Source organism: Aptenodytes forsteri, unplaced genomic scaffold, assembly GCF_000699145.1.
Source record: "Aptenodytes forsteri isolate BGI_AS27 unplaced genomic scaffold, ASM69914v1 Scaffold172, whole genome shotgun sequence".
In the NCBI taxonomy this organism is placed as follows: domain Eukaryota; kingdom Metazoa; phylum Chordata; class Aves; order Sphenisciformes; family Spheniscidae; genus Aptenodytes; species Aptenodytes forsteri.
The window spans coordinates 12,384,619-12,400,795 of record NW_008795018.1 but is presented as its reverse complement, the minus strand read 5'-3'; the positions used below and the strand labels follow the sequence as shown (position 1 = coordinate 12,400,795).

The 16,177-nt window shown below is 37.5% G+C and overlaps 2 protein-coding genes across 2 annotated transcripts; one reads left to right on the top strand and one right to left on the bottom strand.

The window, feature by feature from the left end:
* The first annotated feature begins 447 nt into the window (after nt 1-447).
* On the top strand, nt 448-9,558 carry ACBD7 (acyl-CoA binding domain containing 7). The gene is made up of 4 exons (XM_009275691.2): nt 448-599; nt 8,901-9,018; nt 9,128-9,190; nt 9,277-9,558. The coding sequence occupies exons 1-4, from the start codon at nt 588-590 to the stop codon at nt 9,348-9,350; spliced, it is 267 nt and encodes an 88-aa protein (XP_009273966.1). The 5' UTR covers nt 448-587; the 3' UTR covers nt 9,351-9,558.
* A 152-nt stretch (nt 9,559-9,710) lies between these two features.
* On the bottom strand, nt 9,711-15,048 carry OLAH (oleoyl-ACP hydrolase). The gene is made up of 6 exons (XM_009275690.1): nt 14,919-15,048; nt 13,477-13,615; nt 12,770-12,869; nt 11,305-11,480; nt 10,314-10,399; nt 9,711-10,067 (listed from the first exon to the last, which is right to left on the bottom strand). Exons 1-6 carry the CDS (start codon nt 15,046-15,048, stop codon nt 9,934-9,936), a joined length of 765 nt encoding a protein of 254 aa, XP_009273965.1. The 3' UTR covers nt 9,711-9,933.
* Nucleotides 15,049-16,177: the final 1,129 nt, after the last annotated feature.

Here is a 16,177-nt window from a genome sequence, read left to right as displayed (position 1 = left end):
ATTCTCAAGGTATTTTGTGTGTGTAACTGCTCGTGTGTGGTATCCCCAGGATGACCTGCGTGTTTTTCAGAGTTGCAGCTGGAGGATGCGAGGTCCCAGGCAGGGCTGGGCATGGGCACGGGCACGGGCAGGGGTTGCGGCAGAGGGAACAATAGCAATAACTGGGCTGGTTGCGGTTCAAATCACTCAAGAAATTTCCTTTTTCAAACAAATGGCTTGGAAATCTTGCTGTATCTCTGCTTTCAGGCTGGTGGCCTAATCCTCAGGGGTATGGAAACAAGCTCAGGCTTTCTGAAGAAACTAGTGTGGGCTTAATGCTTATTGCCCTCACCGTCCCTTCCCCGGCATTCGTAGCCGCTCGGTTGTCCCCGCAGGTCCCAACAGACGCAGTGGGAGCGAGCCCCCGTGTCCTGCCCCAGCGTGGCTCTGCTGTGGCGGGCGAGCTGAGGTCACTTGTATCCAGCCCAACGCCCTCCGCGGAGCACGGCCCCTGCCGCCACCCTCGCGCCACAGGAGCCGAGAGGCAGAAGCGCCACGTCCCCACCGGAGAAGGAGCGAGGCCGTTCCCTGGGCATCCTCGCAGCATCATGACTCTCCAGGTAAGCAATTTGGCATCTGGTGAGGCAGAGATGCAAGGAGAGGAGAGGGAGGGATGCATTGTCCATCTGTGCAGTGCCGTGTCAGAGACAGCGATATTTCTTCAGCATAAGGATTATTACTGCAAAATCAAGGTTACCTTTCCGAACAGGAAATTTGCCTAAGCCTTTGGAGGTTAAATAATGCATTACTTTTCGCAAATGGAGAGTGAGACACATGCTGCTTATTTTGAACTATTCATAGGTCATGTAATTTTTTGGAGCCTTAACCTGTTTAGAGCATGCGTGAATTATTTTTCTTTACGTGTGTATCTGAGTTTGCTAGGACTGGATTATGCATTGAAAGGTAGGTACATATTTATTTTTTTAGGATCTGGCTAGTTACTTGGAGCTATAAGAAGAGGAGGGAAACTTCTAACACTGAAGCGGTGGTATATGTGCATTTGGGAAGCATGAATAATTTTTAAGGGAGTTGTGCATATTTTTTTAGGGTGTGTGCATCTTTGGAGTGGTACATTTTGATGGGCTTGTGTTTTGGTAGGAAAGCTTCTACTTTCTACCTTCTGGCTAGAGAGAGCTTCCTTCTACCTTCTCTCTGACTATAGATTTAAATAGTTCTTGAGGAAATTATCTTCATTGCTGGCATTTAGCCTCCTACCTTTGTAGTAAACTATGCATACTTCCCTTGTCTTGCCCATGCCCTGGTGGATTAGGCTGTTTTTCTTCATTAGGCTTTCTATTATCCCTTTCACTTCAAGATTTGCAAGCCCTTTTATCCTGGTCTCATTATAATGTCTGTCTCAGCTTGTTCAGCGTGCGTGTTTTGCAAAGAGCGAGCAACATAATGCACTGACCTAGATGCAGGGAGTGTATTGCCAGTAGCTCAGCAATTTTCTTCTGAGCTGTAATTATGTCGAACGGCACAGAGGTTTCATTGTGGTATTCTACGGCTAAGAGGAAGAATCCTATTTCTTCAGTGGGTCGGAATTGCCAAATCCCAAACATAACACCACCTTTGTTTAATTAGCGATCACTGAAATTATAGGGGTTTTTTAATTCTGCCTTGAATTCACTCTAGACAATAAATTTATTAGCCTGATGATTAAGCAATGAGCCATAAATAATTATTAGAAAGAGCTGAGTGCAGTATGATACGTCATTCCATTGCTGTATACAGTTATACTTTCACGTAAAAATCAGTGGTTGAAACATCACGATATCCTACGCATTCTGCATTAGACATAATAGAGTTTTTCTATCCACTGTTGCTTTGGTTGACAGCTACCATCCATATCCATAAAAATACATTGAATCAAGCTGGGAATGAGGACAAAATGAATAAAATACTGTTTTCATCAGGGAGGCTGTGAAAGATTTGTAAGTTTTGCAAACTAGTAAAATATTCTGCTGTAAATGAAGAATTCATTCAAGCTTTTTTCTTTGCAAAAAGGGAGTATGTGATAATAGTCTGATGATTTGTGCATTTATCTTTAATGCATGTGTGTATGTGTATGTTTATGTCTGTATATACACTTATGCTTTTAATTTGAGGAATTAAAGGGAATTTTATCATACATGATTAAAAGGAAATTATATTTTTATAGGCTGCTCCTAAGCATGTTGTGTAAGCAAGCAAATCCTAAGCAACAGTCTGTGCACAGTGATTGCCTAGAGGGAGATGAAGAAAGAAATGTTCAGTATTTAAATTTCATTTCTGCATATTTCTTGCTGTGTAAGATACACATTTGCATACTTTTAGAACAGTATCTTGTGATACTTGCCTATAGATCCAAATAGAATAAAAGTATATGAAGATAAGAAGCTTATTAACTTTATGGTTTCTTTTCTTAATTTATTTTTTTGAGTTATCTTTTGTCTTGTACAAGTCTAACAACGCTTCTAGTTCATTCTTACTGTGAAGTTTAGATCAGAAAATGATTCAAGGCACGCGGAAGATTTCCACTGACTTGAATGGTCCTTGTACGTCAGTGCTGGCAGAGGCTCACATGCAGTAGTGGCCACAGTATAAAGATGAAGATAAAACTTATTTAAACTTTAATCAATTGTGGCAACTCAGTTATTTTTTATTGTTGATACCACTTCTTAATCTTACTGTTAACAGCGCATGAATGCTGCTTTTGTTTGTACATGTATGGATAATATTAAAAGATGTCTGTGATGTAGGAGTCAGTGATAGGTATAGTCAGGAATATCACTGGTGTTTGGATTAAGAATGAAATATTTATTTTAATAAAATTTTACCTATAAAATAAATCTTGAGTGGTGGGCCATCACATTTATTTTCATAAGTAAACGTACATCCCTTTTATACATCTGTACCAACAGTGTGAGTGGAAATGCTTTGCTTTTAGGAGTGTCAAAGATACACAGTTCCAGTTTCTTTGGGACGCTGTTTTTAATTCAGTGATAAGTTAGTTGCGTTGCTGATTTTGTTTCCCTTTGTTGAGCACTTCTCCATAATAAATGCTATACATCTATTAAAAATACTGTTGTTAGTGCATATGTGGACATGTGTTTTTGCATAATTAGACTACAGTTTTGATACCCGAGTACAAAACTCCTTCGTATCCTAATGCTGCGGTGTCTGAAGCGCTGCGCAGCAGCGTGGCGTGTCTGCAGTGACTCTGGGGTAAGCCGGGATGTAAATTCACAGCATGTGAGTTCCTCCGCAGTAAGTGCCCATGTCCTTGCTCCTGCCCTGAGGTGAGCACAAAGTGGACCAGGCCTATTCTCATGGAGGGATAAGCTACCTATCTGTCAAGGTATATAGTGAGGTGAAAAGTCATACAAACGGTCTCACAAGTACTGTGAGTTCAGACTCCTGTTTAGCGTACAGCGACGTGTCCGTCCACCCCCGTGCTCCCAGGCTGGCGGTGCCCATGCGATGTCTAAGGCACAGGGCAGTGCACTCGTGCCCCAAAGCCCTGTATTCTCTCCCTGTGGTGTTGGTGACTTGCTGGCCTCAAACGTATGTGTTCACCTTTCTGGTTTTGCTTCTGAAAGGAAGGATAGTGATATTTCCTTACTTTCTATGGCCCTCGGCAATTTTTGGTGAAAAATTAAAAATTAGTTTAACATTGAATTTGCTGAAGCATTTCAGGTGGTTGTAGGAAATTCAGGTACAGTACCCTACAGAAGGAGAACGAGAGAAAATACCACATAAGAATAAAAATAAAGATTGTAAGGCTTTCATGAAAGCAAATATTAATATTACAAATACTAGGAATTCATCACAGGGAGGACTTTATTACATTGCTTACAAGAAGCACACATGAGCTATGGATGGTGATTAATAACTAAAGCACTATTTTTTTTCTTTTATGGCCAAAGGTACTTGTCTTCTGAACATCTAAGTTAAGCCAAGGATTGAATGATGCATGATTCAAAATGTTTTTGTTTGCACCTAAGCTAGAAGTTATCAAAGCTATCATTTCTTGAGAAAGAATTGACTTCTCTAATCAAATTTGAGATTAGGGTTTTCTTGTTTGTACTGATTTTTCTTCTGTGGCATCAAGAACAAGTAGATGTAGAGAATATACAGTTTTCACATTAGTCTAACAACTGATCCTAAGGGAAATACTATTACAACTTGTACTGTAAACTTCATAAAGTCCAATGAAATTCTAATGCCAAAGCTTACAGAGTAATTAGAGGTAGTTTCTTTGTACTGTTCTTTACTTAATTGCTGTTCAGCAGATTCAGTATTTAAAGAAGAAATTAAATTATCTGAAATACCTGTCTGTAGCCACAGCTATTGCAACCGTGGCAGTCCAGCCATGATTACAAAGATTTTGCAGCAAGAATTCCTTAGGGATCAGGTCGTACTGCTGTGTGCATCATGAAAACTTGGCCAGCTGATAGAAGATTTCTAAAGGCTTATAATTTACTGATTTGACCTGAAATATAAAGATTTTCATTCTTGTATAATTACGTTCATAAAATGTTTCTATATTTAACTATTTCCTTTTAACATCTGCAATTTAAAGGGGTTTTAGAAGAACAAAAATTAATCGACTTGCACTTTGTGGCAAATGCTAAAACTGTCTCCTGACCTATACATTGAGATATTTCACCACCAGTATAGACAGCAAAACCGTCCATTCGTGAATATACATATCTGAAGTTCTTATTTATAAGTACTGAATCTACATCAATATTAATGTCACTATTGCTAATTTAAAACATTAAATAGCTAAATTGCCAGAAATATTTGTTGTTCAGACCTGTCAGAAGATACAACTCCTGCTCCACAGAGCTTATTACTTTAAGATAATTTTAAAATGCTTGTTTTATGGCAGTGAGGAGATACACCCTTGCTTTCAGACTACAAAATGCCACCCTGTACAGGTTAGAAAAGGCCTCTCGATACTAGCATAACTTTACAAAAAGGTCACTACGTATTGTGAAGGTTGAGGACTATGCACAATATTGTATACCTCCTAACCCTCACACAGTCCTGAAAAGCGTTTGCTATTAAGTGTCGTTTTCTCTTCCTGAGTTTCTTTCCTGTGGTAGGGGTCCCTCCCATTAATAAGCAAAAGGTGATCAGAGGTAAGGTGCAGTTATGGAAAGAACAAAGGAAATCCGTAGACTTAGTTAGTTGGTAACAACTAGATGCTTTAATGATGCTTGAAGTGGTTTTGGGGAAACATTTGCATTTATTATTATTTAATATAAATCATTAAGCTGCTAATATGGCTACTTTTTAAATGGGACCCTCCACAGACTTTCCAAGATGTATTTACTTATACCAGTGTGACTATTTGTAGGGTACCACCTGTGGAATTTGTACTTTGTCAGGCTTCTGAGGGGAACATCAGGCAACTATTACTGTCTGTATCATTAAAGTATTTGGGAGACGTAGCCAAGAGCGCTCGATTCTGCAAACAGGAGAAAGGTGGTATTGACTCCGACAGCTTGCAGCTGTCAGAAAAGCTGAGTTTTTCTTCAATGCAAAGAACAGGTTCTGCTCACATAGCATGTATGTAATTTGTGCAGTAATTGTGTATTACTGCAACTTCTGCCTGAAAGTTCAAGGATTTATTATCATGCCCCCCTTCAGTTTAGCTGCAACTCAGACTGAAGATTTCAGTTTGTGTTTAAAACAGAGCCAAACAAGCCCCTCAAATGTTACTTAAACTCTTTGATGAATTGGAACAGAAGACACTTTATGAAACGTTTAACAATTTACTCTTTCAGCTGAGGTGAGAAAGCTTGTATTCCAGTTTTCTAGACTTTCAGGAAAACAAATAATCAGGTTTCATATTTCTGACATTAAACTTTGCACAAGAAAATATTTACATTTTCTTTATCCAGAACAAAGAAGCAAAAGAGCTTTTGTTGTCTATATAATCCATTTTTAATTCTGATCCAAGCTGACTAAATCCAGTTACTTCAATTAAAGTAGTTCTCATGATCAGTTTAATTCCTGCTAGAACGCTGATTTATTTTTTTTTTTAAAGTAAACAATAGAGTACATGGAAACAAAAAAAATGCTGAGAAAAGATGCTGTAATGTCATTTCAACATTATTGATTCAGCTTTTATATGTAGTCTGGAGCACATGATTTTGGTTTATCTAAATCACGTATGTAACATATTCTGTACGTTTTGGGTTTTAATTCTAGAAAAATCCTGTATTTGTCTTGCAGCACTCCCAAATATTGGGCTGGTTTAAAAAAAAAAAATCCAGTGTTTAGTTGTTCTTAAAAGAAATCAGACACAAAAAGTTGGACTTAAAACTTCATGTTTTTCTATGATTCTATGGTATAGTTGCATTTTATTAATATTGAGAATTATTTTTATTAAAACAGGAACAAATTGCATAAGCATTGTTACATGTTTCCAGTCTATAAAGTTTTAGATTTAAGAATATAATTTGGAAGTTATTTGATTTAGAATCTAATGCAGTAACTCTGCCAAATTGTATACTTTATCCAATGACCAAGTTTCAGAGCTTTAAGCGGACAAATGGCACTTGGAATCTGGTTAATTCTCAGTATGGTACTGAGTAAAGAATGATGGATCATTATATTCAAAATATCTCCACGTAACAGTAGCATTTCTCAAACTTAAAACTAATAAAGACTGTTTTAACACCCTAGCTGTTCTCTGTACTCCTGCATCCACTACTGGGCATTTGGTTCTGGGAGGCCTTGGTGGGAATCTCCTGGAAACTTCTGTTTGTCAGTTATGCAAACACTGAGGTTCTTGCTGAGTTGGAAGATTATTTGTTAATAAGCATCTGCATTGCTGCAGGATTTTTGTCTAAAGAGCTTTCCTCCCATTGCATTTTAAGGGTGCTGTAAGCTGGCCTAACTAGAGATGTGGTTATCATCATGAACCCTTCTCACGTTTTGTGAATTTATAACTGCAGTTTAAAGAAAAGTCAAGATTTATTTTTAATTGCTGTTTTGCAGGGAGCATTCATTTGCTAGAACACCCTTTTAATCATACATCATGATTTTTTTTAAAACATCCCTTTTAAATACACCTGTCCGTCTGCTGCACCTTGTTTCAACTCTGGTGTTACAGATGTACATCCTCCTGTGCTGAGCACTTTTGTTCTTAGAAGTCTTGTGCTTTCTCTTTATGGGTTTCAAATAGCAATTCAAAATTTTGCAAAAAATTAGAAATTCCTCAGAAGTTTGTATCTGGGAACTTTACTCACTGGCCAAACTCAATTTCCAGGCCAAAAAAAAGAAGTGAATTCCATCTCAGGAGGCAGAGGTGACTCATTTGGTGGGAGAGTGGCCAGGTTTCTGTGCAGGAATGCTGCAGTGCACTCAGCTACCTGTCCTTACCCTCTTTCACCTGCTGCTCCCGCCGTAACACAGTCACCAGCTGGTGTGTCCTTACATCAGTGAATCTGTAGTTTTGTGATTCCATGAAGGGGCCTTTCTTTGAAGAAAGCTACTTGAGCATCAGTCTCTAATTAAATTCTTTTTCATTTTTCCTTCTTGAATTTAAATACAGAAATAACCTTTCTCTTGTACTTTCTCTCTGTTTAAGTACAGAACGCTATAGTGAACCCAGCTCTCATGCGTTCTTGCTTATTTCTATCACCCAGTTCACCCAGCGCAGTTGCTTGCCAAGGAGAAAGGCATCAATTAAGGAGACAAATGTGCATTAGGTTTTCTTGTTTTTTAAAAAAAAAAAAAAATTCCTGTAACTAGAGAAAGGAAAAAGTGGTCTAAAGAAGCACAGTACAGACTGTTGAGGTAATGCCAGGGTCTCAGTTATTTAAACAGAGCCACAGCACTGATGCTGAAACCGTTGTTGAATACATCTCTGGTTTTAGCACAGAGTTGTAGGCTGGTTTTGTACATATTAAATATATGTGTAATAGCACATCTTGCAGGATATACTGCGCTTCTGCAAATGCAGATCCAACTCAAAAGCTAAAATAATGATTGAAACCAGCATATAGCGTATTAAAGTGCCTGTACCTTTTTTGCATTATAGTAGTGCAGTGACCTGGCGGGTCTGTGGTCACTGTACAAAATCTAGCTCTCTCTGAAATGTCCTGGGCATGAAACAGGACTCCAAACTCTATGCTTAAGTCTAGCCTGAGACCTAGTATACAGGGAGAGTAACAGCTATAGCCTTGGGTTGATGTGAATGTGGGGTGCATGATGATGAAAGGAGTAAGTTTATACTTCGCTCTCGTGCTCCACTGTGTTTGAGAGTTGGGTGTTAAAGGTGGTCCTGGCAGCGGCACTGCTTATCTCCGTGAGGTACGTCTGTGCCAACTGTTGGTCACCTACTGCACTGTCAGCAGAGAAGTGGAAATGAAGGGGGAAGTGGGCAGTACCCCTCAGAGGGTATTCGAGCTCTGCCGCTCGAGTCAACACCGTGCAGTCAGGGCCAAAAGGATTCAGAGATTACTGCTGGGGTGTAAAGTTCAACGAACGCCTTCATACCCCCAGTGTGACTGTGAAAGACATATACACTACATTCATTGTATAGGCTGCTTGCATGAATATATCTGTAGATATTCTGACATTAGACAGTCTGTAATGGTTCCAAGCGTTTAGATGTAAAACTGTTGGAAAAAAGAGATGTACTTATTTTAGCAGTGCTGACCCTATCAGCTAAGTAGGCTTAGTTCCCTTTCTAATAACTTACGGTTTTATTAAGCTTCTTTCATGGGAAAATGCCTAGACTTACCATTAAAGCCAAGTGAGTAATTGAGAGTATCTAATGATACTACTGTGCGTGCTATACTTAATGTTTTAAGCACACCCCTTGAGAGGAAAACTAACACTTTCTTTTCTTTCATCAGGCTGATTTTGATGGTGCTGCAGAAAATGTAAAAAAACTAAAAACAAGACCAACTGATGAAGAACTAAAGGAACTATATGGATTCTACAAACAGGCTACTGTTGGAGATATTAATATCGGTATTCCTATTCTTATATATACTTCACATTTACTCCCATATCTTGATGAAATCAAGCAAATGTTATGTAAATTTGCATGATAATTAAAGGTATGCATTTATTTTGGCAGAATGTCCAGGAACGCTAGATTTGAAAGGCAAAGCCAAATGGGAGGCATGGAACCTGAAAAAAGGTGTTACACCAATTAAATTTACATCATGTAGTCATGCGTATAGGATGACAACTGAGGAAAGATAATGACTCCTACTTTCTTTTCAGGTTTATCAAAGGAGGATGCCATGAATGCCTATATCTCTAAAGCAAAAGCAATGGTAGAAAAATATGGGATCTAGAATACTCAAAATAATTCCCACTAATAACTAACTCTTCAGTAGCTAATGAACTAACTCTGTTGAGAAAAATGCAATACTAACTCCTTATTGTGTAGTCTGACAGTAAAATCTTTTAAACATAAGCTGTTTGACTGTAAAGGGTATTTACATACATACTCTATTTTTAGATTGTATCTTACTCTAAATAAATTTGAACCTAATAAATTAAGATTTCCATAAGAATTGTGGATTTTTGTGGGTATTAAATTATATTTAGCGTTTTTACAGGAGCAGACAAATGGAAGCTCTAAAAGTAAAATAATACAACTGTCATTTTTTGCAAACGGGGTTGTGGAATGAAGTGAAGGGTTTGTGCACATGGAAGATGAGAAGAGGGAAAAGATGAAAACTTTTTTAAGACCCAAAGCCAATGTTTATTTTCAAAAAATCAGAAAAACTCCCCTTTTAAAGGATTACAATAAAGATCTGGAGGAACAGAACAACTCTTAGGCATAACTGCATGTAATTGTACAGAAAGAATGACTTATTATGAAGTGCTGTAGACTAATGTTACACCTTCTGCCATTAAAATAGAAGGAAATACTCATAGACCAGCATTTTCTATACATCTTGTTATGTGTTTTGTCAAGAAAATTTCATTGGAGGGTTCCAGCAGATAAAAGTGACCTCCAGGAAGCTTGTAAAAGGAAATATCTCCACTTGTTAGATCATGCCAGGCTGAAAAAGATATTTAAAGTGTCAGAGAAATGTCAACTATTGTGGTCATTTCACATAACTATTTCAAAGTTATTATTTAATAATTATTTAAAAGCCCGTATCAACTGTTTTGGTTCGAACATTGAGACTGCTCTGTTGATCTGTTTCATTTAAGAAGGAGATAAAAGACTCTAGAAAACTCATTAACTGATTTGATACAACAGGAAAACGCTTAAGCGTAAGAGGAAAACCATTTAAACGAGGTACCTTCTAAATCATGTGGTTTATCTTCAGAGCCATCGAAGCAGGTAATATCACAAGAGAAGGGGATATTCCTTTCTGCCTTCTCAAAACTGTGAACATAAAAAGTAGTAATAAAACTTTCCATGAGATACCTATATTTGGGGTTTGCTTCCACGTACAAAATAGCTTTTTCTTTCTCCTCCAAAATGTAACAAACTTCAGGAATTAGATTGTGCAGAACATAGGAATTACTGTATCTGTACGATTCTTAGCTCCTTACCCTACTACAATTAGGTCTAAAAGTTTAAAGAAAGAATGACCCAATAGTTAGGAAAAAAAGAGCTTCAACCTGCAATTAAAATTCTCATCTACAACAAACAATTATGTCATCTGCTTATATTCGAGTTCTAATGTTTCAGGGCCTTATCAGCGTCAGGTTCCTGTGGCCAAAATGGGTCCCACATCTAAGCGTGTCCTTGTCTTTGCCAGGGTAAGAAACCTTAACCGCTCAGTTACGTGAGCTGTTGTGTTACGTCCAGCGGGGACAGCAGTTCGGACAGGAGAAGCTGATTGCTCCCTAGATGCCTAGAACACAGGGATTCTTTGCTTCTGGTTGGGCTAGGGGGCCTTGGATCAGGAGGCTGAATGCAGTGATCCTGAAGCATGATCAGTTGAGCTTATTAGCCTCAGAAAACAATAAAAGTTGTGAGAATATTCCTTTAAGTGGCTACTACCTTTGGATCCTAAGTAGAACTGTAATTCTACCGTGACATGTTCACTACTGTAATAGCAGTAGTGGTTGCTACAGTAAGCAGTGTTTTCACCTAGGGCTTAAATACTAGAATATAAATGGAAAAGCACACAAAGGAGAAAACTATGTTTACTGTTTCATATTATTTTTATAACAGAAACGAGAACAAATTACAGAGAAAGAAAAAAGAAAACCTGAAATGATCAGACAGAAGTAAAACTGTAAAATACAAATATAAATGTAATACAAAATTGTAAAACTTACGAAAATGTCTGAAGAACTCTAAGGTCTTCTCTGAAAGTAAGTATCAGACGTTTCTTAATGTCTTCATTTTGCAGAAGCTCAGAAGGAGTTCCTCCTAAAATTTGTATATATGTAAGAATGTCTTCATCTTCTGCATCATATATGGGTATGCTTTTGATTGGAAGAAATGCTTCAGACTGTCAGCACCAGACAAAACAGATCAGGTGTTGTAGATAATATTCTTTAAATAATATTTTCATTAAGAATTGTTTTAGTAAAAAAGTACAATGATTCTCTGTCTCCAAAATACAATGGCTGATTAGTTTAACATCCACAAAGAATACTTCTTGGAAAGGGTTAGTAGACTGTGTTTGCTGAAAATACAGATTATGAGTGAGCCAAGTACCCTCAAGGTCTGAAACTTCCGCAGACAAATAACCATTAAGTTAATTTTGTTCAAAGTTTGACTCTCACTATTGAAATCCAACTAATAAAATAATCTATTTAAGAGAACGAAAAGCCTAGCAGTGGACACAAATCCAACTAATGTAGGACTGGAGAGACCAACCGATTATGGAAATTTGCAGGAATAATAATTGCTTCTATGAAGTACTAGCTCGTACTCAGGATGGCTGAGAAGCCCCAAAAAAGAAGAATGGAAATAGCAAATGCTGACTGAGGACAGGAGGACTGGGAAAAAGCCACTTCACTGTTGTTTTCCTGAGAAAGACTAGCGGAACCACCAGAACCTCAGAAGGAACTGAGGACAGATTAAAAAGCCAACAAAGAATGAGGAGGGAAAGAAATAAACGGACAAATCATAGAATCATTGAGGTTGGAAAAGACCTCTAAGATCATTGAGTCCAACCGTCGACCCAACACCACCATGCCCACTAAACCATGTCCCTAAGCGCCTCATCTACACGTCTTTTAAATACTTCCAGGGATGGGGACTCAACCACTTCCCTGGGCAGCCTGTTCCAATGTTTAACCACTCTTTCAGTAAAGAAATTTTTCCTTACATCCAATCTAAACCTCCCCTGGCGCAACTTGAGGCCATTTCCTCTTGTCCTGTCACTTGTTACTGAGGGCTGGTGCAGGAGGTTTATGAAAAACTGGATTAAGACAGTTATTTCACATGTTACAAAGTAGGGAGTGGCACTTCATATTTTGTTTTGATTACTTTTAAATATTAAGCCAAAGGCCATAGTAAATAATACAGTATTCAAAAAAGGTAGCATTAGCCTAAGGAGACTGTTCTCCCTAGGCTAAGGTTAGTAGCAGTGAATATTCTGTAACGTGAAATTCTCTGTCTGCCTCAGAATTAATTTCCCCCAAGAAAACAGAACATTTTTCTGCATGCATTCAGAAGCAATGCTTGTTCCGTATTAAAGCCACTCTGCATACCATACTGTAAAATGTTATTTTTACTCTTGGTAGCTAATACACTGTTTTGTTTCGTATTATTAATGATTCTGTAACTTACGTGTGGGGCATGTGCCCCTGATACAAAAAGATGGATCGGCTCTAGTCCATACTTTTCTTTCAAGTGTAGCGCAACTGCAAAACTAATATAAGATCCAAAACTGCAGCAAAAAGAGAAATTAAAGCGAAGTAAGCAAAAACATATGTAAAACCAGGAAAATTTAAACATAATTTGAATTTCAGTGCTAACTGGCTATCTTGAACAGTTACTGAAACTATATATGACATGTGAATTATAGTGATATTAGCTAATTGACACAAAATGTATTCCTATACAGTCTAGTTTTACAAATCAGACCTTTTTTTAATCTCTCTTTCTTTTAGTAGTCTCCTTAATTTGCAGTAAGAACAGTTATTTTGAATACTTGGGACTAAGTGATCTTCAAAATCTATGTGTTTTATGAATGGTTTACCCCCTGCATTCATATAGAGCAAGCACTGACACAAATATTAACAGTAAACACAATTATAATTTATCAGTGTAAAAAAAAAAAAAACACAACGCTGCCATTTTTCAAAGACATTGTGCCTGCAGTAATAAACAAATAACCAGAGTCTTTGAGATCAACAGCATGTTTTAGGACAAAAGACCTTTGCAGAAGTGTATTTTCCTAAAGTTTTTGCAAATACAGGCAAGTAACTATCTACTCCTAGAGTTCAAAGAGAAAGCTCCTTCACCAGGGTATCTAAAAATGTATATATTTTTACCTGTGACCAAAAAATGCAAATGGTTTTTCTTGCAATTCTTTTAACAAAACACTTGTAATTTCATTAACTACGGTTGTCATGTCTTTCGCAAAAGGCTCCTTAAGACGAGATTCTCTTCCAGGAAGCCTTACAGAGGACACTGCAGAAGAGGTGGAGGAAGGGAGGGAAAAGAATTATAGTTATTTCAAATAGAAACAGTAAAAGAATTTTAATTAAATTTTTTTAATCTATTCTGCAGAATATATAGATTATTTAAATTAATCCTTCTTACAGTTGATACAGTGTATTTGCTATTGCTACTACTGTCTTTTAATCCTGTGAGAGATTAAGTTTCCATCCCTTCCTTTACTCACAAATGTTGCCTCTCCAATTGATCTGATTGATAAATGCCTTGGGTCATAAATCCACAAGGTCCTGATATCAGCTGAGGTTTCAAAGCAACTTTATTACAGTTAGTATTTATAACAACCACAAATTCATTAATTTCAATAATACCAAGTTTGAGGGTTGTGTAAAATTTATACTTTCAAGGGCAGCATTAGAAAGTTAAACTATATTAGAATCGTACGGTCCCTGTTTTCTTCTTTGCAGGCTCTTCAGCACTGTACGAAGTAAAACATGGAATCATAGTATAAATTGATGGCAATTTATATTTATATGGAAGGGCATATTACATGCTTTTATTATATTCCTTTCAAAATTGGGGATGTTCCTCTCACTGTTTAGAGAAAGTAAGGAATGAATAGATCAGAAAAAAATGTTGATTTTCTAAAATCTCCTTGACATCACACATACTGCCAAACTTATATGGAAGTAATGGGTCAGACGCAAAGTATTTTAGAAGAGAGAGAATAAACCACTACCTAATACGATAGATAGCAGTACATATACTTCCTTTCTGCACAAAACATCTCTGAAAGAGCATGCTGCACCCTGATTTTATTCATCTGTGTCTGCAGTTGCTCCTAGGCCATCTCCTTAGTAACTTTGCTGGAAGTAGTTCCAGTGGACAAAAGATTTTTTTTTCAGAAATTCATTCTGTGCAGTCTCTCAACATTAAAAATAGTTCTCATATCTTCACTGTTAACCTTGCTGATGCTGATGCCTTTTTTTTAACATATTAACAATATGCCAGTGTATTGCTGTTTCTGAATCATACCAATAGTTTCTGAAGCAGTCAAGCATACTATAATCTTGTGAAATTTAGCTCTGAGGATATAACTTTTTAACCTAGTCAAATATAATTTGATCCAAGGTGGTACAGAAACTTAGTAAACTCGGCACCCTAATGGAATGCTAATTCCTAATGGAATTCCTTTCTGGATAACACCCATTGGAAAAAGATTGCAGTGCTCTCAAGAACACTGTATTCCATTCAAAAACTTGGCTACCGTGTATTTCAAACTTGCTTAACTTCTGCTTTAACTACACAAATGACTAACCTTCAATTGAGCTGCTGAAGAGTTTGCCCCATTGAGCAAGCTGAGAAGTTCCACCTCCAGCCCACGGAAAACAAATCAGCCTACAGAGAGCATTTGGCCTTTGGTATAGACAAGCAACCAGCTTCTCCATTCCTAAAAAAAACCCCATGAAAACAACACATCATTCTAAAACAAGATTCTTCAGGTATAGGAAAATTAGAGTGAATTAAGTCTAATTTGAAACAATGGGCTGCAATATTTTCTGTCATCAGAACTGCTTGTGCTACAACAACCTGTTAGATACGAGATAATGATCATGCAACAGTGGAAACCAGTTCTGCTTTTATAAACGGTGATGGAATAGTACTGGGCAACACCCTTGGTTAATATTTTCTCCTATTTGAGTCACTGACCACAAAGAACGTAACAAGCAGCAAAATAAATTGATATGGGATTTCAGGATGGCTATTTAAAAACACAGGCTTTTACACCATCCGCAAAAATATAAGGTCCATCTAAAGACCTAGAAAACATAAGGACCACCTACTTCAATATTCTCTCTACTACAGTGGATGTCTAGGGATGCAGTTTCTTTATATACAGGAAACATCTATGAATTTCTCTTTCATGTATTTATCCTGTCTCCTCTTAAATTCCTATGAACAGGTAGCATCTACAACATCCTCTTGCAACGAGTTGCACAGCTCTACTATCTGTTGCATAAAGAATTATCTCCTTTTTTGATTTTAATCCAACTCCTACAACTTCATTTGATGGCCACAGGGTAGTATGGTAAAGAAAGTGAATGGCGCATCTCTCAGGATTTGCCACTGAGCATTTATGAGATCTTCTCTCATATTCTCTCTGTCCTCAGTCAGCTCTTTTTCTTGAATGAAAAGGCCTGGTTTGCTAACGTATCCCTCATATGGCAGTGCTTCCATACTCATGACCATCATTGCTGCCCATCTCTGGACTTTTTCTAATTTTGTTATATCCTTTTTGAGATGGTGGAGTAACCAGAGCCACATTCAGCTTTATCACAGCAGCTTTAGTATTTTTGTTTACTGAGTGACAGAAGTAACAGCTGAAGCAAGATTTATAACTACTCCTTCCTTTTTGCTGAGAAGGAAAAAATAGCGTCAAAGATGCCAACTGCATTGTCTCTAGCATCAGATACTGTCTTTACTATCTGAAGAAAAAAGCAATTCTCAACCATTTTTATTCTTCTTTCTCAATTTTCTTGTCCTTTATTTTTGCTGATTACATTTGTGGACATAAGC